The 27,066-nt window shown below is 43.1% G+C and overlaps 1 protein-coding gene and 1 long non-coding RNA gene across 2 annotated transcripts in view; one reads left to right on the top strand and one right to left on the bottom strand.

Moving 5' to 3' along the window:
• Nucleotides 1-27,066, top strand: part of LOC148517706 (uncharacterized) — a 93,913-nt gene that overhangs the window by 64,140 nt on the left and 2,707 nt on the right. The window contains exon 2 of the long non-coding RNA XR_015879256.1: nt 9,557-9,650. This is a non-coding gene — a long non-coding RNA (uncharacterized LOC148517706). The remainder of the gene's footprint in view (nt 1-9,556; nt 9,651-27,066) is intronic.
• On the bottom strand, nt 991-27,066 carry LOC148517707 (polymeric immunoglobulin receptor-like). Its single transcript, XM_088478269.1, has 6 exons — nt 27,024-27,066; nt 14,083-14,173; nt 11,897-12,229; nt 10,175-10,480; nt 5,980-6,312; nt 991-1,269 (listed from the first exon to the last, which is right to left on the bottom strand). The coding sequence occupies exons 2-6, from the start codon at nt 14,126-14,128 to the stop codon at nt 1,235-1,237; spliced, it is 1,053 nt and encodes a 350-aa protein (XP_088334395.1). The 5' UTR covers nt 14,129-14,173; nt 27,024-27,066; the 3' UTR covers nt 991-1,234.

Genomic DNA, 27,066 nt, shown 5'->3' with positions numbered 1-27,066 from the left:
ATTTGTTTATAATTCTAAGGTGAATGACCATTATCATTTATTTCATACTTACTGGATCACAATGGTTAGAGAAATTTGACCACACACAACCACAACCAAGCAAATACTAGTCATGTCACTTGTCTGTGGGTCTCCATGAATTTCAGACGCCATGATGCCCAGCCACTCTAAGCTGATGCGCAGCTATTCGTCATTTTCAACCAAACTGGCCCAACATGGGGTGGCTGCATCAAATACAGGTACGATCTCATTGCATACTTGCCTACTTTTGAAAAAGCATGTCAGGGAGAGTGTGAAAGCAGCACCAATGAGCGCAGCGGTAAAGTGGGTGTGTACTGCTACATCTGAGAGGCGTGTCATAAAATTGATTTACATCCACATGTAAATGAGCACTAAAGCAGTTAGTAACATCTACCTGTTGATGAAAACACACTGATACTTCTCAGAAAAGACATGTAACCATAGGGATCATTGTGCCTTATAACCAATGCAGGGAAATTATACTAATGATCCCATTTGAATGTATATATCTCTGTTTTTTCTTTTATATAACAGTGTCATCATGGGGGTAAGGTGAAATGAGGGAGATTGCTAGACTCTTCAGGGAGACAGGGAGATTGCTGCTATTTCAGGGAGTCTCCCTGACAATGAAGGAGAGTTGGCAAGTATGTCTCGTTGGCCAGGATGAAACATCTGGTATATGCCAGTAATCATAAGCTAATGACACCGCAAATGGTCACCCAGGCAATTCAGTGCCCTGATCACTGACACTCATAGATGTAAATGACCGGGTATGTACAATATATCTGTGGCCACGGATCCAGTGGTTCAGTGGCCAGGCCGGCAATATTAGGGTGTTACTGGGCTATATAATGTGTAATGTAGGTCTTCAGAAAAGCGAAATAATATTTATTTATTTTAATTGCAGAGAGGCACCAACACATACATTTAAAATGAAAGACAAATGAAGATGTAAAACAAAGTGGTTGAGGTTATATCTGCTATAAAAGAAAGACTCAGTAACACACCAGTGACACAATGTAATCAGATGCAATGTGATATATATATATAGATTTAGTCATCCTGTTGCTATTATACTGCGAGGCAGAAAAACGTGAATCTGTAGTATAATGGATCTGCAGGGTGAGTATCGCTGCTCATGTTTGGGTTAGTATCCGTTCTCCGGTCTATCTCCGGTCTATCCATGCTCTGCAGGATCATCTCTGCTGAAGGTTTAGTTAGTTATCTTATTTGAAGTGTCATCCAAGCCTGCAGAGAGAGTCAGTGTCAAAGGTTGTGTTAACATTAAGGTAACATAGCAGGAAATTGTATCCAACTCCTAAAGTTTGGAGAAGTGGAGGAGTTGTCCATAGCAACCAATCAGTTTCTCTCCCTGAAGTCGCAGGAGGCTCACAATTTTTCGGGTAACCCCCCCACCCCCGGTAGAGTAGGCATTTCTCCCACATTCCTGCCCACTTCCTAGTGAAGTTGGCAGAATGGGGAGAATTTCCGCTGCAATCGCGGGTCTCCATGTAGGAGGTGGGGCTTAATGAAGCAATTCTCCATGAATCGCACCATTTGACCCCGCCTCCTATTTAAATTTGAGCAAATCTTGACAATTTTCCACAAGAGGCGGGTCTTAAAGATGTGAATCATCAGGCCCCGCCCCTGTTGCCACCCTCCTGCTTCTCTTACTCGGGCTTCTCCTGGGAAGAGAAAAAAAAAGGAAGTATGCATTTATCAAGTACATTCTATAAGATGATAGCAACAGTAAAAGATGCTTGGTTGCTATGGCAACTTCACCACTTCTCTCTTTAGACGGTTTGATACACTTCCCCCATAATCACCAGAGGTGAATGCGCTTTTATAGCAGTATAATAATATGCAGTTTATGATGAATGACAAGGGGGGCTCACATTGTATAACTATAAAATACAGATCTGTTGTCTCTTTGTTCTATACTTTATGCAGTCCTTATTGTTAAACGTTTTGTTGTAAAGATCGTGTTTTGTTTTATTGCCATAAATTTGTATTAATCACTTTATTAAGCAGACTGTGTTAACACATGTGCACATATATCAATCAAACACACCTGTGATGTCATACAAGTTTTCACTGTATATCAAGCCATCTACTACAGAGTAGGCATGGATACTGTACCAGTAAAGAGGCTTTATATAATATCAGTAGGAGTGGTATATTGCTGTAACTGTCTAGGCAGACCTATTACGGGTTACACAGAATGTCAAGACTCCCTGAGTTAAGTATAGTGTCACATAGAAATCACTATGGAGGATTATGCTGGCTATTGTAAAAGCGCTCAATTTACTGTATAATGAGATATCGTCATGTCTGGATTCGGCTGGTACCGCTGTTCTCTTACCAGAGGAGTTCTTTTAAAAGTGTGGGGTTTGGGATGCCGGCACTCTGGACCACGGTGGTCAGAATCTCGATGTCGGCATCTCAACAGGGTTAGGATACCAACAGCTCTCGGTCAGTATCCTAACCCTCCCCCACAGTGCCTAAACCTAACCACCCCCTCCAGCACCGTAAGCCTAAGCCTGCCCCTTAGTGCCTAACCCTAACCTACCCCCTCCAGCACCATAAGCCCATGCCTCCACCCTTAGTGCCTAACCCTAACCTTCCCCCAGTGCCTAACCCTAAATTCTCCCTCCCCTAAAACCCATACTTACCGCTGGCATGCCGGTGCCAGGATTCTGACAGGTGTCGGGATTCTGGTGTTGGGATTCTGGCGGCGGGATTCTGACAGGTGTCGGGATTCTGGTGTTGGGATTCTGGTGGAGGGATTCTGACAGGTGTCGGGATTCTGGTGTTGGGATTCTGGCGGCGGGATTCTGACAGGTGTCGGGATTCTGGTGTTGGGATTCTGGCGTCGGGATTCTGGCGCCAGCATTCTAAGCACTGGAATTTCTGTGGTCGGTATTATGACCACATCCCCCTTTTAAATTGCAAATGTAGCACATTGCCATGAGAGTGACCTTATTACTGCCATTTTGTTATGATAAGAAGCATCTTATAAATTGGTCACTCTAATAAGCTGTGATGCTTGTTGTGAGAGCAGAGAAATTATAAGATTATAATTATGCCTGAATTAACTTGGTATGTATATTGTTTGGTTTCCATGTATAATCTGAGAATTGTGATGCCTGTGAGAAGAAATGTAATGCTCATAAGAGTACTGTAGACACTCTACTTTTTGCCATTGATTCAGATGTTCTCTAACCAGAGGTGATCTTTATAATCAGGAATGTATTGCCCTATTGTGAGAGTGGTTTTTTTGCTACTGTCATTTTGTTGGGACGGAAACTATCTCATAATGTAGTCATTCTAATAATTTCTAATGCCTATTGTGAGAGCAAGAGATTCTTTTCAAGGCATAAGTATAGTATAAGGTGTAAGGTTACAGTCATGCCTGTATTTAATCGGCATGTATTGGAATGGCCGGTCCTCAAACTATGAACAGCCAAGTAATACCCCTTTTACACCAGAGCAAAAACCTGGGTTTTTGCTGGGTCTACCCAGGTCGCAGCTCAGTGTAAAAGGGTCCCTGAAAAATTACCTGGGTCAAGTGACCCAGCAATTCAACCCATGTAGCTACCAGGGTTGGACCCAGGATGGACCCAGGTAATGATGCAGTGTAAACGGTGCAACCCGGGTTATCTGACCTGGATCATGCCTAAAATGAGCGGATTGGTGGTTGTCGAGCATTCACCTCCCACTTTTTATGACCTCACAGGTTTAGCAGGGCAGACCTGAGTTCAGTGTGAACAGGGCTGAACTGGGAGTAACCCAGATCAAAGGTGCAGTGTAAATGGGTCTGACCTGGGTCTGACCAGGGTTGGAACCATGTCCAAAAACCCAGGTCGGACCTGGGTTTTTGGTGGAAAAGAGGTATTACTTAACCAGTGTTGATTGTGCAAACAAATACCCTGGCCAAGAGTCCCATCAAGAGGATATGGACTTTACAGAGTGAGGGCCGAATGTAGTTGGTTCCCACTGGGAGAGCAACAGGGTACATAGCTGATATGAGGACTCTGTCTGGAAACAACGCAGATGAAAATGCGGGTGTGAATATTCTGCTGTTGAGGAAATTGAACACTGGAGTTTAAAACAACACTGGAAGAAAACTATACTGTCTGGAGAGCAAAGTTCTGGAGTGGTAGCACCTATGTAGAACACAATTACGCACTGGTGGAGTGCACTGAGCAGGGACTTATAGTGGCTGGCTAATAGATGATTCCCTGCATGAATCATCAGTGCTGGAGGTTAGTGGTAACACCTTAACACATAGTCACAGCCGCCACTGTGTCAAAGTTTTGTATTGATGCTGCAGCAGGGCAGCTTCACCTCCAGGCAGGGGAGTGAGCTAGGGCCAGCCGGCAAAGTACAGTCAGTCCAGCCCGAGGCCGTGGCACCCAGCTGGAGCAGTGCGACATACCCCCATCACAGCTCCTTCTGTTCCCTGCACTCAGTCTTTTGGAGGCCTTGCACACAGGATCTTTGAAAAGTGGAAACAGAACAGGAACAGTGTCTGCCAGATGTGCTGGCCTGTCAGCTGGTAAGGTTACCTTCCTCTCCCTCTCCTGCCGTAGTCCTGCTGCATCCATTCCAGCTCCTTGCAGTGAAAGGAGAAGGACTTTGGTAGCAGAGGGAGAGGAAGACCTGGTTCCCGGTCAGTGGTCCATCATTCAGAGCCATTCCTGACACCAGCAGGCAGTAAAAGCTGCCAAATTCTGTAAATATTGACAATATGGCTGAATGTAACATCTGTGCCAGGACACGAAAGGACACACGCTGAACAACCATTGTTTCAGTACATTGCAGGGGAATACATTGCACAGTAAGGTTCATTTTTAAGAAGTATGGCATGCTGATCATATAGGAAACATGAAATTCCCACGATAGATGTACTGATGTTACATGAGCTTGACCATTCTCCATAATAGGTGGTACGAATTTCTGTACACCAGTGAGGACAAAAATAAGACTTAAGTTAAGCAGAATGGTGACAGCCCAGAATGAGTAAGTTGGGACTAAAAATGGGAGGGGGCAGGACTGGAATTGGGAGGAGATATGAGTAGAGAGGGGAGGAGTCAGGATTAATTCCAAAACTGCCCCCCCTAAAAAAAAAGTCCGCCCCTGGATTGCACTGAAACTATGGGCCTGATTCAGAGCCACTCGTAAGCGGCCACTCGTTCATTCCGAGCGATATTTGCCCAACTGCGCATGCGTACGGATCATAATACGCATGTGCGAACCAGTCAGTGCGGCCGAAAATCGTTTGTTCGCTAAATAGTGAATGCCTGCTAATATGAGTGACAAGAGGAGGCGTATGTGGGTGGTAACAGGGGAAGGTGCTTGAAAACGGGGAGTGGAGATCCGAACACAGGCGTGCTTAAAGGTCAAAACGGGCGTTTTATGGGTGTGCATAATTAATACAGCAGCGTCATTGACCACGTCACTGGGTTATTTTATAGTCAGAACTGCTCGCAAGATTGTGGTAGGAAAAACCAACCACAAGAATAGCGAGCAGTTCATAGGCTGGTCGATGTACTTGATTAATCTAATAAATAGCGGACATGACGTATGATGCGAGCGGCCAGGGGGCGTAGTTATCCAAAAAACTACCGCCAGTTTTGTTCGCTCGTTCAGACATAGAGGCGTGAACAGACCGCAAAGAGCGAACGGTTCATTTGAATAGCCAGCCCTTTTCCTGAACAACCGTCCGCAAATTGCGTCCGGCTCTGAATCAGGCCCAATGTACCATCAGATGGCCATTAGAATGAGGTGTCCCATTGTTGGCAACCAATGCAATCCTGGCATCGAATGGAAAAACGATTCCTATCGAGCTGAGAACTTCGGATTTTATCCATACCTGCAGGATGTTTGAAAATGTGTTTTGGAAATACATAGCCACATATGTGATTAAGGGGATCAGCAGGAAGGGAAGCAACTTACCTGGCTTTACCTCTAAGGATACCTGTGTCGTCGGTTCAACGTCCAATCCTGGAATCTTAGCAAAGCAGCAGTAAGTCCCAGCATCAGCCAGAGTCACGTCACTGATGCTGATGCCCACCATGCCAATTCCTACGCTTCCCGGGAAGGAGTATCTGTCAGACTGTATCCAAGACACTCTGCCTGCTTCAACCTTAGCGATTGGGTTGTTACAGTCGAGAGCTGAACAGCTTTCTCTGCTCCAGCACGCGGAGATGCTGAAAATCATAGTGTATGCGCATGGTAAAACCACTTTCTCTCCCTCTATTGCTTTGACACGTAAAGTCACTTTCAGCGCTGAGGGGGAAAAAAAGACAGTAATTACAATTAAAATAAGATGAAACTAAGAAGTGTCAATGAAACTGCAAGTGATATATCCTCAACAGCATTTGAACAAAGCATTTCTCACCAGACCCAACGCATTTCTCAGACATTCTTCAGTTTAAACTTATTGTTTACAAGATCCTGCTGCATCATCCGGTATGTGTGCAGGTCTATCTGCCTGGTAAGTCATGTCTTGGCTACAGTCAGCCACTGGGCGAGTATGCAAAGTTGGTAGGGGAGAAACTTTCCTACAAGTGCTTCACGTAAAGAGGTTAGGTGACCCTTCATCCTACCACTAAGAATAAATTGTTTTATACATGAGAGCTAATAAAATTGTTCATATTATTATTATTATTATTATTAATAATAATAATAATAATAATAATATATTTTCCTATAGATACCTACATCTAAAGCTATATGAGTGCTCTTCCTGTAATGCTTTGCATGGTGCTGCCCTCACTTCATTGTTCATGCCAGTTTAGTGAACCTGAAAATATTATTATATAAATATGTATAGACTGCACTTTTTGCAAATGCCGGATGAAAGTTTTTGCCTTTAGGCGGCAGCTTTGCACAGCAATCAGTTATTGTGGCTGCAGGAGAAGTCAGGCTGAGCCCGGGCACACATGCGTGGTAAGGATGGCATTATTAATCATTCCCATGCAGAACATTGTGCCCCTCCATCCTGTGCCAATAAAAACCTTTGTCAGCCACGGTCAGCTATACTCCCTTGTTAAGTAGAGCTACAGTATAATATATTCTAATAACTAAACATAGCATATAGTGACACTCTACACCAATATGGGCCTCTAAGTAGGTTACCCGCTAAGGTATTCATTGTGTCTTCCAAAGGTCACATGACTAAGTTAGCTGGAGAGAGCTCTCCTAATTCATTGCACTGGGGCCCTCTTTCATCACGCCGGGAACTTATGATGGGTATACAAATAGAAAAAGAAAAGTAGACTCTTGTGCTGGGGCACTCATAAATACGTTAAACAATAGTAAAATATAATCTTTATTGATATGCATTAAAATCAGATGTCAACCATCCTAATAGCCAGACACAATAGCGCATAGACGCACATAGACAATATATATTTTTTATATTAAACGAATGTAACTGGAAATCACTGTAAATGAGGGCTATATAAATGGTTTTACAATAATATATATATGCACCTAAACTGTAAAGATTTTTAGTCCGGCAAAGTAAAAATTGTGAAGACCTTTGTGTATCAAAATTCAGGATTAAAATAGTGTGTCCCACAAAGCACCTGTTATGGTGATGTAATCGAGAGTCGTGTGGGGTGTGTGTAGATTATTATCTATTTTTTTGTGGGTGTGCAACAGAGGAAACAATGTATATCAGAAACAGAGTATATCAGGAATCATTCAGTATCGTATTCCACTCAGTTTCTGCTTCCCACATGTGTGCTGTGACAGCAGTGAACAAATGGGTGAGAGCACTAGAGATGGAATTGATTCTAAAAGAAGAAAGCTAATGTAGGTTGGATCTGCTTTTGTGTGGCAGGTTCCGTATAGTGAGGGTGAGTCAGCAGTGGACGGAATTGCAATGCTGGCAACGCATGCAGCTTTGCAATTCCATCCTTGCAAATGCTATAGGAGGTGAATGACACCCCCTGCTGTATTTGCGATCCCAACTCTGTGGCAGAGTTTGCAGGCAGGGTTCAAGAGAGCATCTTCCTATTGACCAGGATGGCACTCGCCAGGAACGCCGGTCAGTGCGGGGGGGGGTGCTTGTGCCGCCCGGTAGTTCCACCAATGGTCAGTTTGGGCTATCAAAAGTCTGTGCTGCTGATCTCTCAGTCAGAAGCATCAGTTCCACATGGTGAGGTAGGGGAGGGGGTGCATTCGCCTCCTATACAGCCACCATGGTGTCTGTTTGCTATCTGCCAACAGGGGGGGTGCCGGTCCCTTACTTTGCCAGGGGCACTCAGGCCCATAGATATACCCCTGGCTGGGATCACGGTGGAGGCTAAATGGTTACAATTAGTGCAACCATTTGAGTTTGTTTGAATAACACGCATCAAAATTTATTAATTAAAACACTTTCCTAAAGGAACTATTCTATTCATCCATTTGGAGGTTTACATAGGAACAGGATTACTGTTTGAATGCTGCTAAATCCCTATCTGGTGAAGTGACATAATTGAGGAAAGGTGTATTTTATTTAAATTCATTTATAAGTTTTTATTAGTGTTATGCAATCACAAATTTTTTATGTGTATGCTATAAATACAATTTATATGGGTGTTTTGATCTATTCCCTCTGATGATACATTGACAAGCTTTCTTTCCATAAAAGCGTTATTTATAAAAAAAATTGTTATACTTTATCATTTACTATTGTTTAACTTACAGTATATACGAGTGCCCCAGCACAAGAGTCAACTTTTTGTATTTACTGTATATAGTATTGTCTCCCCTTGACTCTTGGGAGCACCACCAACGAACGATATCACCCAATACAGGGCTTTACTGATGTATGTTGGTTCTATGTATTTACATATAAATTTAGAAATAGTCATAGGTTGATGCGGAATTAAAAAAAAACAGTTTCCTTGATGTGTCCCCCCACCTGGAACCAGATTTGCTTCCACCCAGCCTATAGTTGCCAACTCTCCTGAAGTGTGTAGAAGACTCACAAATTTTGTGAATGGTCAATAAAATTAAACCTTTTGATTTATTGGTACTTTCAATAAAATCAATGTTTAAACATAAACATGATGTAAAACGAGGATTATGGACTCCTCCTCCCTCTTCTCTTCTCCAGCTGCAACTGTGATTAAAGTATGGGGGGCACCCCCTGCCCTCCCCTGGGATGCAGGTAGAGAATGCATCCTGGCCACTCTGATAGTGTGTAATTCACAATTATATCAGCCGGGGAGTATCTTTCTCTACCTACCTCTCAGGTGCCGATCCGGCACTGCAGAGCAGCACGAATCACCGGGAAAATGGCTGCGGCCATTTTCCTGGGTGACTCACGCATATGCAGTACTGATGTCCTCGGGGATAAAGCGCTGTCGCCAGAATCTACTGCACCACCAGAGAGGAGGGGGGCCCACATTGAGTCTGCATAAGGGTCCGTTCCTCTCTTAAAATGCCCCTGCATACAATGCTGGAAGGTCTATGCAGTAAGTGGTGCCCATCTACTGTGTCTGAGCAGTAACACATCTTATTTTTCATTGTATAGCGGCTCTATAGAACTTGACGTCTTAGTGGACTGTGCATGGACTGGCTTAATGAGTACACTCCAAGTGACAGAGCAGGAGAACCTCTGATACAAGGTAAATTGAAATGTACTTGTCTTATGCTGCAAATGGCAGAGAATTACATTAGTGGATGGCAGAGATATGTCAGAGCGTGTATCAGGTTGCTGGGCATTGTGGTGCTTCTCTTTTGTAGTATTTTGCATGCATTTATTATATATTTATTTTATATAATATTACCATCTACTTTCTGATATTTCAGAATAATTTAGAGTGTACTACTCAACAGGACACACAACTTTTAGTTGACATAACTATATAATAATCCCAGATAAATAACTGTAATTATGTGTAACCCATTTCATATACAGTCATTGGGGCAGATGGATGAAGCACTGAAACGAGTGGAGGTGGGACAGTGGAGAAGTTGCCCATATCAACCAATCAGCTTTGAGGTTATATTTATCAATTACATTCTATAAAATAATAGGTAGGAGCTGATTGGTTTCCATGGGTAACTTCTCGACTTTTTTCACTGCATCATATATCTTCCCCAATTGTTAACTATTCCAGTATCTATAACAGCTAGATGGACAATTTACCATCATATATCTCCAGTACTAATTCCTTCTTCTGGTCATTGACTCGGCAGCAGTAATCCCCTTCTTCCTCCTTGGTCACCCCACTGATGGTCAGGGACACGTTCCCTTGTGTGATGTTCCCCAGTAACTGGTATCTACTAGATTCTCTCCAGGTTACTGTTTTGCCGTCTGTTTTAAGGATGGGGTCTGTACAGTTGGTGAGTCTGCAGCCGCCTCTTCCCCAGCACAACTCCTGTACGCCTCCTTTAGCAGAGTACTTGCAGGGTAAGGTCACTGTATCACCGGCTGTCCCACTCACAGTGTTGTCTGTTGTGGAGAGAACAGAATTATTGCCCAAAATAAGCTATGAGACGATCAGTTGTTTCCTATTAACTAAATATCGATGGAACAGGAACTATTACCATCATGTGACGGAGTCAGGCGCACGTTTGAAGGTGGACGCATCCCTGCATGCACCATCAAAATCGTTTGCAGGCTCCGCTCCATACATACGCTCATGGATGGAGATCGAAATTGTGGACACTCAGGGGCCTATTCATTAAACCTAAAAATTCTCTGGAGATAATTAGCTTTAGAACTCGCATGGAGTTCTAGCTAATTATAGGTGGAATTCATCATTCCACCTCTCCATAAGTATCTATTCAGAAAAGCTGTCATTTTTGCGATGACAGCTTTTCGGGAAATAGATACTTTTCCCTGCCTACACTACCTTATCGCATCTGGAAACAGTGCTGCGCATGCGCTGTTACATCTGTAAAACCAGCGCATGCGCAGCACTGCCTACAGACAAAAGTGATTGGACACCCCTGTGTAAGCGAATGGCGTGCTGTGCCGTGGGGCTGTTTAAGCTAGTTTGAAATTCTGTGAAGTATAGAGATATTCTCGATGACTCTGTGCTCCCTACATTGTGGCAGCTCTATGGGAACAACTAATTTTTTTATTAGGACGACAATGCCATCTGTCATGTTTCCTGGACTGTTATACAGAAAATTTGGTAACCCCAATGGACTGGCCAGCTCAGAACATCTGGGTTGAATTGGAGTGACAGGTGCGTTCTTGGCCAACTCGACTTTCTTCAGTGTCACAGTTGGTCATTGTACTTAATGGCCGAACATACCGCCAGCTGTTGTCCAGGAACTTGTGGACTGTTTGCCAAGAAGGGTGTCTGCAGTAATCACTGCACGTGGTGGACCTACAAAGTACTGATGTCAATAAAATCTTGTTTATCTATTTGCTTTAAGTGTCCAATCACTGTTGTCTACATAGTGTACTTAAACAACCAGGCTACACCAAACAATTATTGGACTTGCCCGATTTGTCTGATTATTTCTGTTTCAATAAACAAGATCTATAGCTTGTGACATCAGCTTGTTAGCGGTGGCCATCAAAACATGTTGTTGATGCTGCCATTGGTAAGGTAACATTGATGGTGTAACCATCTTTGGTTATGTAATGCGTTTGCGCCGTTGACGATGCACAAAAGGTGCTGTGCTGCTAACGATACTTCTTCGTTCACTGAAGTTACGCACCATCGGATGCCCATCAGAAGGAGGTGATTGTTGGCAACCATCAAAATCCCGGCATCGAATGAGAAAAAATATTCCCATCAAGCCGGGAACTTCAACTTTTATTCATACCTAATGCTTGTCTGAAAAAGTGTTTTGTAAATACATAGCTACAGTATGTAGGTATGGGGATCAGCCAGACGGGAATGCGACTTACCTAGTTTTACCTCTACAGATATCTCTTTCATCTGTACTGCTTCCAATCCTGGAATGTTCGCATAGCAGCAGTAAGTCCCAGCATCAGCCAGGGTCACGTCACCAATGCTGATGCCCACTTCTCCAAATCCTACGACTCCTGGGAAGGTGTATCTGTCAGATTGTATCCAAGACACCTTGCCTGCTTCAACCTTGGCGATTGGATTGTTACAGCCGAGAGCTGAACAGCCTCCTCTGCTCCAGCACACAGAGATGTTTGTAATAAAAGGGTATATGCATGGTAAAACCACTTTCTTACCCTCTATCACCGTTACATCATAAGCCGATATCAGGGCTGAGGAGGAAAAAAAAAAGACAGTTATTACCATTAAGATAATCTATGAAGTAATTAATGAAATTGCAAGTGATGTATCCTCTACAGCATTTAAGAAAATATTTACAACAGTACCCAACGCATTTCTCAAATATTCTTCAGTGTAAACGTATTGTTTACAAGATCCTCCTGCATCATCCGGTATGTGTAGGTCTATCTTCCTGTTATGTCATATTTTACTGATAGCCACTGGGCGAGTATACATAGTGGGTAGGGGAGAAACTTTCCTACAAGTGCTTCACGTAAGGAGTTTAGGTGACTCTTCATCTTTTAATAAACCACTAAGAATACATAGTTTTATACATGAGTGCTAATAAAATGTTTCACATTATTATTATTATTATTATTATTATTATTATTATTATTATTATTGCTATTGATGTAATTTTTTCCTATTGACTCCTAACACCTCAGACTATATGAGCAGCTTAGTTTTGCCTGGTGCTGCCCTTACTTATTTTATTTTTGCCAGTTAAGTGAACCTGAAATATTATTATATAAATACTGAATAGACTGCAATTTTTGCAAATGCCGTATGAAAGTTTTTGCCTTTAGGCGGCAGCGTTGCACAGCTACCAGTTATTGTGGCTGCAGGAGAAGTCAGGCTGAGCCAGGGCACACATGCATGGTAAGGATGGCATTATTAATCATTCTCATGCAGAGCATTGTGCCCCTCCATCCTGTGCCAATAAAAACCTCTGTCACCCGTGGTCAGCTATACTCCCTTGTTAAGTAGAGCTACAGTATGATATATTCTAATAACTAAATATAACATATGGCGACACTCTGCACCAAACATGGGGCGCTATGTACGTTAACTGCTTAGGCATCCATTTTGTCTTCCAAAGACCACATGACTAAGTCACCTGGAGAGACCTCTCCTACTCTCCTAATTCATCACACTGTTAACATCATTTTGACATAGAGGCTGGTGATGAATGCCCCCAGCTGGGACCAGACTTCCTTTCAGCCAGCCCATACTTGCCTACTTTCCTGGAGTGTCTGGAAATTTTTGGGAGCTCACCCACACTACTTAGAGAGTAGACCATCCTCCCAGTTCTGGGGTCTCAATGACACTGGGCTTCATTCAGAGCCGCTCGTAAGCAGCCGCTCGTTCGTTCCGAGCGATGTTCGCACATCTGCGCATGCGTACGGATTGTAATACGCATGCGCGGACCAGTCAGTGTGGCCGAAAATCGTGTGCTCGCTAAATAGGGAATGCCTGCTATTTTGAGTCACAGGAGGAGGCGTATGTGGGTGGTAACAGGGGAAGGTGCTTGAAAAAGGGGAGTGGAGATCAGAACGCAGGCGTGCCTAAAGGTCAAAACGGGCGTTTTAAGGGTGTGCATAAATAATACAGCAGCGTCATTGACCACGTCACTTGGTTGTTTTTTAGTCAGAACTGCTCGCAAGATTGCGGTAGGAAAAACCAACCACAAGTATAGCGAGCAGTTCAGACGCCGTTCGATGTACTCGATTAATCTAATAAATAGCGGACATGACGTATGATGCGAGCGGCCAGGGGGCGTTTTTTTCAAAATTACGACCGCAAGTTTTGTTCGCTCGTTCAGACATATAGGCGTCAACAGACCGCAAAGAGCGAATGGTTAATTTGAATAGCCACCCCCTTTTTCTGAACGAGAGAGCGCAAATAGCGTCTGGCTCTGAATCAGACCCAGTGTTTGCTGTGAATGACATTATGCTGGATTGAGAGCATTTATTTCTGCCTGGAGTGCCACACCAAGACGGGTATATATATATATATATATATATATATATATATATATATATATTGTGTCTATCTAGATATTTACCTGGAGATAAGGACATGAGCGCAGACAATAGGATGATCAGACCCATCTTATGTAATTCTCAGGAGGACGCTGATGGTAAAATAACAAATCACTGTGGAGAGAGGTAGAGATATATAATTGGAAGAGGAACTGGAAGAACATGGGTGTAGTAGGTATTACTGCCGGCCGCATGGCCAGTGGTTCAAATCCCGACAGCGGCAGCCTGGCAAGGGTGAAGATTCCGATCGTCCCTAAGGTAAGTTTCGCTAACCTAATCCCCCCCCTAACCCTAACCTTCCCTTAGGGGTGCTTAACCCTAACCTGCCCCCAAGTGCCTAACCCTAACCCCACCCCCCCTAAGTGTCTAAACCTAACCAACCCTTCCCCGCAGCCTAAACCTGTCTCCGGGGGGGGGGGGCCTAACCCTAACCTTCTCCTGGGGGTGCCTAACCCTAACCCCCCTTCCCCTAGCCTAACCCTAAACTTCCGGGGGGGGGGTGCCTAACCCTAAGTCCCCCCCGGGAAACCTAAACCTAACCCTCCCCCCAGCGGTATGCCGGGCGTCGGTCTTCCAGCGTATGGTTAATGACAGGCTTTGAGTTTTCGACGCCTGTCATTAGTACCACGCCAGGATTAGAGAGTTTGGAAGCCGGCGGTCGACATTTAGACTGTCGGCTTCCAGACTACATCCCAAGGACATGTGAGAGGGAAAACAACAATAAAATGTTGTGATAGCTGAAGCCTCACAAGAAATAACTTCTTACTAGGTAAAAACAAAACACAGAATATTGGAAAAACTTCAGATAAACATTAGAGCAACATAATAAATTAGGGAAACAGCTGTACTGTTTAGTTACTTGTTTTTACATACTGTAACACACATTTACATTGACCTATGTGTAAAGGGTCATTATTGGTCTTTTCAGTCGGCACAAGTAGCTGGGTGACTTTACTAATACATTTCAGCAGTTATATTCTCTTTGTGAATAACACCTGCTTTTACCTGGAATTTTAAACTATGATGTTTTCACTTTTTTTTTTTATTTAAATCGGTCATGCCGTTAAACAGACATTTCTGCAACTTTATACCAAATGCCACACGCAATATAAAGTTGTCCACAATTTCTTGTTAAGTTGTTCCATGTAATAAAAAGCTGTATGTGTGACCGTATGCAAATTGGCAACTAAGATATAATCATAAACAGTAACATATCAGTGGCACACGCAGGGGGAGGTTTCTGAGTACAGCAAAATTCTCCCTGACTGACCACAATCGGAGACCTGACCCCTCTCAACATAATGCCATGATTCGTGGGTGTCATTTTGGCTCCGTCCCCTTCCATACACCCGTGAATTGTGGCATTATGCCGCATCGGGATGGGGCCAGGTAAATTGCATTTAGAGCAGCAGCATTAAAGGGGAGGATACTCTCCAAAGATCCTACTGATCAATTTCAACTGGAACTTGATGGTATACTACAGGATGCAGTGGAACAGGGGGTGATTACTTTAACCATCAAAGAAAGTTTACTAATTAAATGCCCTGTGGTCCCCCTGTTCTATATTATACCTAAGATTCATAAAAATGCACAGAAACCCCCTGGCAGACCCATCATCTCTGCCAGGGACTCTCTGTGTGAACCTGTAGCAGACTATCCTTATGCTTTCCTGCAACCAGTAATTCAGAATACCAGCACCTATCTCAAGGACACTAATACTCTGTTGAGGATGCTGTTAAAGATTATTGTTGTACCTGATGATTTGGTCTTGGCCAGTATAGACATAACTAGTTTATACACCTGCATCCCGCATGCAGATGGTTTGTTGGCGGTTAAAAAATGAATAAGCAACAATGAAAAATATGCAGCGCCCAACATCGATTTTTTTCTTGAGATTGTTGAATTTTATTTTGACCCACAACTACTTTTTATATGATGGCAAATTTTTCATTCAAAAAAGCTGGACGTGCCATGGGCAATCGGGTAGCACCCTCTTATGCAAATCCTTACATGCACATGGTGGAAACTAATTTATTTTTTAGTGACAGTAACACATTTTCAGATATTATCGATATATCGACGACATTATGTTAATGTAGAAGGGTGGAGAGAATGAGTTGAATCATATCATTACATCGCATAATCAATCCTCCTGTCCAGCTAAACTAACCAGCACAACTAGTACCAGTGAAATTAATTTCCTAGATGTCACCATAAGGAATTTTGAAGGTTGTATTACCTCCAAGTCGTTTGTAAAACCTACAGACAGAAACATGACTTTAAGATTTAATAGTTTCTACCCTAGAGCAACAGTCAATAGTCTGCCATATACTCAACTGTTGCGTGTTTGTCACATTTCAAGTGATCCTGCTGAAAAGGAATGACAATAGGACAACATGGTCCAAAAATTTGTCAACAGGGGTTATCCCATCAAAGATTTGTTAAAAGCCAAGGCAAAAACATTAGCTTTTAGTAGACAAGATCTATTGGCTTTGAAAACATCCTCTATAAGTAGTGATACCATCCCTTCGGTCAACACTTAAGGTGCCTACACACTTGGCAATCTGCACACGATCCCACGATGTGTACGATTTCCCTTGAACTTCTTCCCGGCAGTCCTGCACACGATTTGGTGTAAAAATGTGTCCAATGTGACAAACGATCTATCGTGCATCTTTCTTTGTCCAGTGCATCGTGTCTCAGAATGGCAGATCTGCCCTACAGCACGGCAGATCTGACGATGCGATGTACGACCTGTGGGGACGTGCATCGCATTGTGAGGGCTTACGATTTGGGCATATTTTACATGATCTGTCGTTTCGATGCATCGGAATCGGCCAGATCAGGTAAAATATCGTCAAGTGTGTAGGCACCTTTACTGTACTTCGAGCAAAATTACAAAGAAAATAGCTTACCAATTGTGGCCCATGGTGACCACAGATCCAGAACTCCCGTCTCTAAAAAAATTGTAAGCTTATGGCCAGTTACAAGAGAGGCTGGAGTATTAGAGATTATGGGGTCTATTTACTAAGTAGTGTTAGGAGACAGAGTGAAAAGTGATAAGAAAGTGATAAGGTGCCAGCCAATCAGCTCCCAACTATCAACTCACAGGCTGTGTTTGAAAAATTACAGTTGAGAGCTGATTGGCTGGCACCTTATCACTTTTCACTCTGTCTCCTAACACTGCTTAGTAAATAGACCCCATAGTTGTTAAAACTGACATCACAGGGATGAATGATAACAGCCAGTCTAATTTTCTGAGTAAAAAAGGTGATAATTACCACTGTTTGGGATGCACAACATGCAATTACCTTATCTCATGTGATAAATTCACGCATCACTATACAGGAATTGTTTTTTCTATCAAGAGATCTTCTGTCTTGCCCCTATGGTCTCCACTATGTGGGCAAGACAGAAAGGCAGTTTAAGGAGCGCATGGCTCAGCATAGGGCAGCCATCAGAGCAGCCCTTGTGTCTGGTAAAAGTGACCAAGCCGTTGCTAGACATTTTGCACAGGCTAAACACAATATGGTCATGTTGCATTACAGGATGATTGATCAGGTGCCGTTCAAAATTAGAAGAGGAGATAGATCTCAGCAATTGTTACAAACTGAGGTCATATGGATCTATACTCTAGATACAGTTAACCCCCAAAGGATTAAAAGAAGCTTTGAGTTTAAGCTGTTTTCTGTGTATTATTTAGCTATATTGTTCATCCATATGTAGGTCATCTCTTATTTTATATTAACTGCGATGTGTATTTGCAAATTTTGGTCATTACTGTAGGTCGAGATTATACACTGCATTTTTTACAATTTTTTCTGAACGTCAGCTACAATTACAGTATTACAGTGTATTTAGATTATATGATCTATATTTCTTATTTATGCAATAGCATTTTGTATTGTCTTATTGTGGTGATTTAAAAAAAATATATATATTTTCTTTTTTTGTGTTGTATAGGATGTGGTTATTTTATATTTATAGTAGTGTTTTCACTGTAGTAATATATGTGGTACACGTCACACATCATTCCTTGATGTATGTTATTTATACTATGTTACAGCAACTTTGCTTTTAAATGTGAGACAGTTACCAAACAATGTGGTCACATACCATGTTGCACCCCAAAACTAGGAATGGTGAGTGCCGTGGATTAGTGCTTTTTGTTTATTATGATTCATTTTTATAATTAATCATTTTTGTGATCACATTTTCTCATGCACCCCTTTTAACTAGTTATCTAACTTGTGTCAGCTGTTTTCCTAGGTGCTTTGCAACAGGTGTGCTTGGTAACTGTCTCACATTTAAAAGCAAAGTTGCTGTGAGCTTTAAACCTTGATAGCATACCCTGAGTTTAACACTAATTTGATGGCTATGTCCATGTTATAATTCTGAGCAATAGAGTAGGGACTTGCAGTAAAGTGGGGTCCCGTGATGATGGGCTGCAAGCTTAAATGCATTGATCAATTCATGAACTAAACCCCCCTGCTGTTTATTATGTTATTATTATTATTAGTTATTATGGTGAGTGCAGAGCCCCTGTGATTTCTATTTAAACAATGTGGTCACATACCATGTTGCACCCCAAAACTAGGAATGGTGAGTGCCGTGGATTAGTGCTTTTTGTTTATTATGATTCATTTTTATAATTAATCATTTTTGTGATCACATTTTCTCATGCACCCCTTTTATCTAGTTATCTTACTTGTGTCAGCTGTTTTCCTAGGTGCTTTGCAACAGGTGTGCTTAGTAACTGTCTCACATTTAAAAGCAAAGTTGCTGTGAGCTTTAAACCTTGATAGCATACCCTGAGTTTAACACTAATGTGATGGCTATGTCCATGTTATAATTCTGAGCAACAGAGTAGGGACTTGCAGTAAAGTGGGGTCCCGTGATGATGGGCTGCAAGCTTAAATGCATTGCTCAATTCATGAACCAAAACCCCACTGTTTATTATGTTTATTATTATTATTATTATTAGTTATTATGGTGAGGGCAGAGCCCCTGTGATTTCTATTTAAACAATGTGGTCACATACCATGTTGCACCCCAAAACTAGGAATGGTGAGTGCCGTGGATTAGTGCTTTTTGTTTATTATGATTAATTTTTATAATTAATCATTTTTGTGATCACATTTTCTCATGCACCCCTTTTAACTAGTTATCTTACTTGTGTCAGCTGTTTTCCTAGGTGCTTTGCAACAGGTGTGCTTGGTAACTGTCTCACATTTAAAGCAAAGTTGCTGTGAGCTTTAAACCTTGATAGCATACCCTGAGTTTAACACTAATGTGATGACTATGTGAATGTTATAATTCTGAGCAATAGAGTAGGGACTTGCAGTAAAGTGGGGTCCCGTGACGATGGGCTGCAAGCTTAAATGCATTGATCAATTCATGAACCAAAACCCCACTGTTTATTATGTTTATTATTATTATTAGTTATTATGGTGAGTGTAGAGTCCCTGTGATTTCTATTTAAACAATGTGGTCACATACCATGTTGCACTCCAAAACTAGGAATGGTGAGTGCCATGGATTAGTGCTTTATATATATATATATATATATATATATATGACCCCCCTAGAGCCTCCTACTGTGATCTTCTGCCTACCGTTGTTCTCATAGAGTTGAATACACTCACCGGTACTTAAGCAGGCACCAGGTCTTAAGCTCAGGAAGTAGGGGCTTAAACAATACAAGGGTGATCGCAGGATATTGGCTGGAGTAGATACAGTCACATTAAAGGGTCAGGGTAATTGCAGAACCAGAACCAGCATTAACAGGGTTAATTGCAGGACATATTGTCCAGATAGCAAACAGGTGCAAGATTTGTAGGTGTAACAGCATCACAGAATCCAACACAGTATATACATTGCAAAAATCAGGGAAAGAGAGAAATGGGGATGATGACGCACAGGCAAATATATATTATCAGACCACCATTCCTTTTTACTTGTTAGAAAATATGGGGAAATAAACAATATGTACATGGCATTGGCGGTGCTCACTAGATTTAAATATAATATTAGAATAGACAAGAGAAAAAGAACTCTATTTGGTGAGCACTCCTTAAATTCATGAATAATGAAGAAAACTAAAATTTAACTTTTAATATTATATGCTATAATATAGGTTTGATTTAATATATTTACGTATACAACATCCAATTAGCACTTATATTCACAAAATATGTAAAACATACATGACACAACAAAACAAAAATAATTTCCATAAGAAATTACTGAATCACTAAGATCACTGATTTCAAGATTATGACAAAAACTTATCTCAATGTGATTGTCGCTACCGATATTATTAATCCATCTCTTTATAGGGCGAAATATTTAGATCATTTGTATACATACGCATAAAGTCTTCAGATAGCAATATCATAAAGCATCAGCACATAGAATCTATAAATATTACACATCATAGTGCATCTAATTGTACCCTTCATTTAATCATGTCCTATTATGCTAGGAAATACTAGTAAAAAGGAAGGTTAGGGTATAGAGCTACTCCTCCTCATTCTTCTGCTCCTCACCTATGCAAAATTATATCTGTGGGGAGTAAGAGATTACCGGAGAGTAGTTTACCCTTAGAAACAATAGTATAACAGGGGCGTTACTCAAATTTTGTTTCTGCTGTTGGGTGTCATACTTGGCGCATAGGACACTGAGAGAACTACTCAAATGAGATTGTCCACAATTAATAGAGGTAAAGAAACCATAATCTTTACAGGAAATATTTGGATACATGAGACAAAAAACAGTGCATCAATCAAAAAAGTACATTCTTTTCTCTTATGGATGCATGAAATAGACAGACCATAAATTCAAGGTGTATAAAACACCTTTAGTTATCAAATATCGATTTTAAAAACTGTTTTGACAACCATAAATAAAGTGTCCATTAGGGCAAAAACACACATGGTATATCAAATAAATTTCATAGAGATTACACTCAATATGTTCAAGGTGAAATAGTGCAAAATAGTGTCAACCCAAATCATCAACCTGTATCTCTCTGTAAGATTACAGTCAGCAGATCTTATTTTTCATATCTCCTGTAGTAACCTTGTACAAGTTTGAATCATCCATGTAGATCAAATACATTATTTATGAACATCATTTCAGGATTGCACAGTATCAGCAGATCACAATTTAAATAACAATACCAATATATATATATATATATATATATATATATATATATATATATATATAATATGTGTGTTTCTCACCTGTCTATAGAATAAGTATAATATCCAAAAATGTATGTGGGAGGGGGAAGTAAGTTTTAGTCATGTATAATACATCTGTTTCTAACCGTGTCTCCACGTAAAGAAAACAGTGACCCATACATGTAAAATTGCTAGGGACTCATTGTATAAGGTCAGCAATCATTATACTTCTCATGTCCCATTCTGAAAATAATAGGAAATTAATCCCGCTATGGGGTACAAACTTGTAGCTGGGGTGCCTTGTGCTACGCAGCCACAGGCATCCGTCCTTCCCGACATGCGTTTCGCCACTGGAGCTTGGTCACGGGGGTCAAGTCCCCTCTAATGATATATCAATGGCAGCTGCGCAAAGGCACGTACAGCCAGACGCAGGTCATGGCCCTCAGACTTGGTTCCCTAGTACAGGTGCTGGTGTTCTCTGGATTGCAGTGGTGTGCAATGAAGGTGAACAAACGTAGTCAGAACCAAACGGACAAGACGGTACCAGGAATCAGACAATATCAGGGTCAAGAACAAAGCCAAGGTCAGAACTGTAATACTAAGCACAGTACCAGGGAGGAGACGTTATCAGTTCATGGACAAGCCAGAGGTCAGGAACAAGCAGGAATTCACTGGATACGGAATGCTGGAGTAAGGTTTAGGAGCCTGCACTCTGACACCTGTCGAGTGCCAGAGACTAACTCTTATAAGGAGGAGTTCAATTAATGTGCCAATCGTGACTTTAAATTTCCCTGGAGGTCGGTGCGCGCACCTCTAGGGGAGCCGCCGCTGCTGCAATTTGCAGCCGCATCATGAGACAGAGAGGAGCCGGAAGCAAAGACACCAGCATCAGGCGCCGGGACTCCCCTCCCGCTGCCTGCCACCTGCCGGTACCCCAGTGCTGCCAGACCCTTTAAGTAACGTCCGGTGTTCACCACACTGTGACATAAACCTTCATATCAAGTGAGCGCTACTAGAAGCCATATCAATATTCTTGTTGGGTGACACATTTGTAGATACAGTACTACCTTGGGTGCTGCTCCTTGTGTACACACAGTGGTATCTATATTGCCTTTTCTATTGTATTTCTGTTGGTAGCGTTGGAAGCAAACGCAGCCAAGTTAACTACAGAAATTGTCAGAACAAAACTGCTACCGTTTCAAGTACGTGTGCCGGTTGAGTTGATTGCCGAAAATATTGCATTACATTCTAAGAGAGAAAAGCCCAGAAAATTCAAGTACCAGTGTTGAGGGGCGCAAAATAGGTCACAAAGCGTTTGTATGTAAGCAAAATAATGTAAATACTATGTAGAATAAGAAGTATAACAGCAAAGCTGAGTCAGTATTGAGTATCACAGACAGTTGCAGAATGGATTCCTGGTATATTGACTCAAGAGCTACCAGGCATTTTAGCTGCAATAAAGAGAGGTTTACCACATTAACCACGTGTGACCCTATAAAAAATAAAGGAATTTGAAATTAATTACTTATGGCTATAAAAGTTGGGACTGTCACTACCCACTTGAAAATAGGGACTAAAACCATAACTGCAGAGATCTAAGAAGTGCTTTAAGTGCGAGATATGGGAACAAATATTATAGACCCCAGTATCCTTGAAGAGAGAGGTAACCTAGTCCATTTCACAAGTGAATAAATGTGCAACAGATTAGGTCACCTTGGTTATTACAGTTTCTCAGAAACTACTAGATGAGTTTAGTTACAGGAAAATTTGTAATGTTAGAACCCGTTTGAGGGGCCCAGTATTATTCAGGACTCTGTGGCCCAGAGGGAATCGGTATGAAATACCGCTGTCCAGGTCTCGCACATGCGCACGACGGAGCCGGCTCCTTCGTGCGCATGCGCACTGGCAGCGCCTGGCCGACAAAAGCAGAGTTCCCGGCAGCGGAAGCCCGACAGCACTGGAAATCCCGATCGTCGCTAAGGTAAGTATAAACTAACCTAACCCCCTAACCCTCCTTAGGGGTACCTAACCCTAACCTCCCCCCCAAGTGCCTAACCCTAATCCCCCCCCTCTAAGTGCCTAACCCTAACTCCCCCCCTTCCCCGCAGCCTACACCTAAGTCCCCTGGGGGGGTGCCTATCCCTGTCCTCCCTGGGGGTGCCTAACCCTAACAATCCCAGGGGGGTGCCTAACCCCAAGTCCCCCATGGGTGCTGTAAACCTAACCCCCCCCCACGCGGCTGTCCGCTCACGGCGCCCGGCATCCTTTCGATCGGGATGCCGGGCGCTGGTCTCCCGGTGTCGGGGAAATGTCAGGCGTCTACATCTAGACACCCGGCATTTCACCCTTGCTGGGATATGACAGTTGGGAAGCTGGCTGTCGGTATTAAGGCAGCCGGCTTCCCGATTGTATACCGCCCAGAGATAGTCTTCCTGTTTACATGCTGTGCATCCATCTGTGTGTTGCATGTAATTTTGTGCAGCTTATTGTGTGAGTCATAGGTTTGAGCCAGGTAAGTCACTCATGCACCTTTATAGCCTGGCCATAATGGACTCCTCAGTGCTGGTGATAGTCTGACCTTGCTTGTCATATGTCTGCAACTCCTGGACATTTGCTGTCATAGGGCCTGATTCTGACCTGGTCGCAAGCGCTGTGCTCTCGCAAACGGGTCGATGGTGGGCCAGTGTGCATGCGCGAGACCCGGATAGTGACGGGCACTCCGTCGCTCCGGGTCTCGTACCAAAGGGGGCATGCTGTCGATGTTGAGTGACAGCACGCCCCCTTTGGTGGGCGGGCCGGGGGGGTGGCTGCCCTAGCGGAGGCGTTCCCATGTAAATGTTTGGGGGCGGCCCCACTGACATCATGAGCGATGTCAGTGGGAAAGATTTCGGCTCTGTTAGAGCCGAAATCTCTCTGGGGCTTGCGGCAACGAGACCCTACCACAAGGGTCTTGTCGCAAGCCCGATGGTCGCAATGGTCTTGACCATCGCGACCATCTTCCTGTGGGTGGTCACCCACAGCTATGCGAGTGGCCAGGAGGCCATTCTAAAAAATAATAGCCCGGCTCTGAATCAGGGCCATAGTTTTCAGTCTGCTCTTACCTTGGTCTCAGTATTACATTGCATGTTTACCAGATCTCCTGTCTGCTACCATTCAAGGAGTCTATTCATCAACACTTAATTTCTACAAAAGCAGGTGAAAATTTATATTTTCACCTACAATTGTAGAAATTAAATCATAGAGCCATTTATCAAGAATGTAAAGCAGGAGATCTCACAGATACTGTATCTCCTGCTTACTTTTCTCTCGCGAAATGGCCCTCTGTCTCTATACTCTAGTATGGGGACAGAATTCATCAAGCTCCAAAATACAATCTTTTAAGAGCTTAACTGCAAGAGCATTTGCCATCGTCAGATGGTGAGTGCTCCTGCTTGCGGCTCGCAACCGAGTCCAGGGTTTCGAAGAGGGATCCGAAAGCCACTGTCCGGCTCCATCCGCCGGACGTCAATGCTCTTGTGCGCATTTACTGGATCTTCCGTCAACTGAAATTCATCTCTAAGTGAAAACATTTTCTCTCATTTACAATCACAGAATACGGCATGTTTACTGGATCTCCTCTCAGCTACCATTCATCTCTGCAAGTAAACACAATTTCTCTCATATATAATCACAGACCATGGCATGTTTATCGGAACTCTTGTTTGCTATTATTCATCTCTGCAAGTGAATGCAAGTTCCTTCAACTACAATCCCACACCTGAATGCATATTTTTGTACTTACCCTTATGGGGCTATAAACAAGAATATTTGATTTTGGGGTGAAATCAGGGCTGTTTTTAGTGTATTGCTGTTTGCGTTCCAACACCATTGCAATAGCACATGGCTGGCATCACAAGCATTTGAACCAAACCCTTTAAATCTTGTATCAAGTTGCAACTTTTAGGTGAGTACAGTACTTTTTTTCTGTGCAATGACACCTTTTTCTATAAAAGAAACACACTGACTGTAATTTAGCACAGATCTTGGGTCAGGGACGGATTGGGCCACCGGGACAGCGGGAAAGTTCCCGCTGGGCCGGTCCCATTCACCCCCCTGCAGGAACGGCAGACACTGCCTGCCAGGCCGGCTGCCGGCCCAGGCCAAGTACTATGTGCCTGCTGCTGCGCTTCCTGGATTTGCATTCCACGCAAACAGGAAGCTGTCAGCTGCTCCCACTAGAGGCCGGCCACTTCGGGGTTCCGTTAGTCAGGAGGAGCAGTGGTGATGCAGCGTAGTTACTGGAGCTTGTGCTCCAGCCAGAGTGAACCTCTCTGGGGCAGTGGCTGTGTTAGACGGAGCACTGTGAATCCAAGGGGTGGTCCGTTTGTGCACCAGACCGCCCCTTAGCACTGCAAGCAGCGGCTAGGTAATGCGGAGCCGGTCAGAAGTCGGACTCGTCACGAGGACAGTAGATTTAGCCGGGGGCAGAGCGCCTTCTCAGCTTTCTTTCTCGGCGGACAGCACTATGCACATACAGTGATCCTGGAGGACCCTGCGGCTGTTACAGCATAGCATGAAGTTCTACTTAAAAGTAAGACGTCCGGGGGTCCTACTGTATGCGCAAGTAAAGCTTTGAGTGCCTGTCCAGCTGTGATGTGACTACAAGTCCCCAGCACACTTTGTCAAATGGATGTGCTGAGACTTGTAGTGCCATCACTGTTATAAAGGTCATGAAAAGACAACTGTTTATATATATATATATATATATATATATATATCCTCTCAGTGTCCCAGCTCTCACCCTCCCTGCAATGTGCCCTCAGTGTCCCTGCCCTCAGTATATCTGTAAATCCCCCTTAGTGTCCTTGCTATAAGGTCCCCTCAGTGCCTAGCCCTCACCCTCACTGTAAATCCTCTCAGTGTCCCTGCCCTCAGGATACTTGTAATTCCCCTCAGTGTCCCTGTCCTCACCCACCTTGCACTCACTATTTCTGTAACTTCCCTCAATCTCCTTGTCCTCACCCCCCCTGTAACGTCCCCTCAGTGTCCCTGCCCTCACTATCCCAGTGAATCCCCTCAGTGTCCCTGTCCTCACCCACCCTTCCCTCACTATCCCTGCAACTCCCCTCAATGTTATTGCCCTCACTATCGAATTCCCCTCAGTGTCTTTGCCCTCACTATCCCTGTAACTCCCCTCTGTGTCCCAGCCCTCACCCTCCATGTAACTTCCCCTAAGTGTCCCGGCGCTCACATAAAAACATTGATGCTTTTTACAGATATTTTTGCGGGTGACTCAGAATCAGGCCCTATGAGGAGGGATCCTCCCCCATCGACAGACCCCATCCTCATTAGGGCTGCTTCCATAAATTTCCGGGCTGGTTTTCCATCCCAATCCGCCCCTGATTCCATTGCCCCTGGGAGTTATGCCACTGCACATGTAGCCATCAGTATTCTGGAGAGTGGAGGACATTTTTTGTAGCATACGTCCTCCTTATACTTCTTCCCCAGTGTTTTATCCATGTGTTGCACCCACTCAATCCTGGGATCTGCAGGTAATAGTGTAAATCGCGACTATTTCAGGAAATCTCTCTGATGTTCAATGAGAGTCAGCAAGTATGGTACCTACTGTACCTACCTTTTAATCCTTTTCTGCAGGAGATCCCAGCGAGAAGGTCCAAGTTGGAGATACAGGGTCATGGTGCCACAAATTGCTAATAAACTAGATAAAATCAAAGTAGGGTCTCTTTGTTCCAGCAATAGTTAGTAGTAATAATATTAGTGTCGACAATAAAACGTACCTGAGATGTTAATATGAATGAACACAATCCTCACAATGGTCTG

The sequence above is a fragment of the Taudactylus pleione genome, unplaced genomic scaffold (assembly GCF_031769625.1).
Source record: "Taudactylus pleione unplaced genomic scaffold, aTauple2 ptg000212l, whole genome shotgun sequence".
Lineage (NCBI taxonomy): Eukaryota > Metazoa > Chordata > Amphibia > Anura > Myobatrachidae > Taudactylus > Taudactylus pleione.
Note: the sequence above shows the minus strand (reverse complement) of the source record. Positions and strands in the feature narration are given on the sequence as shown.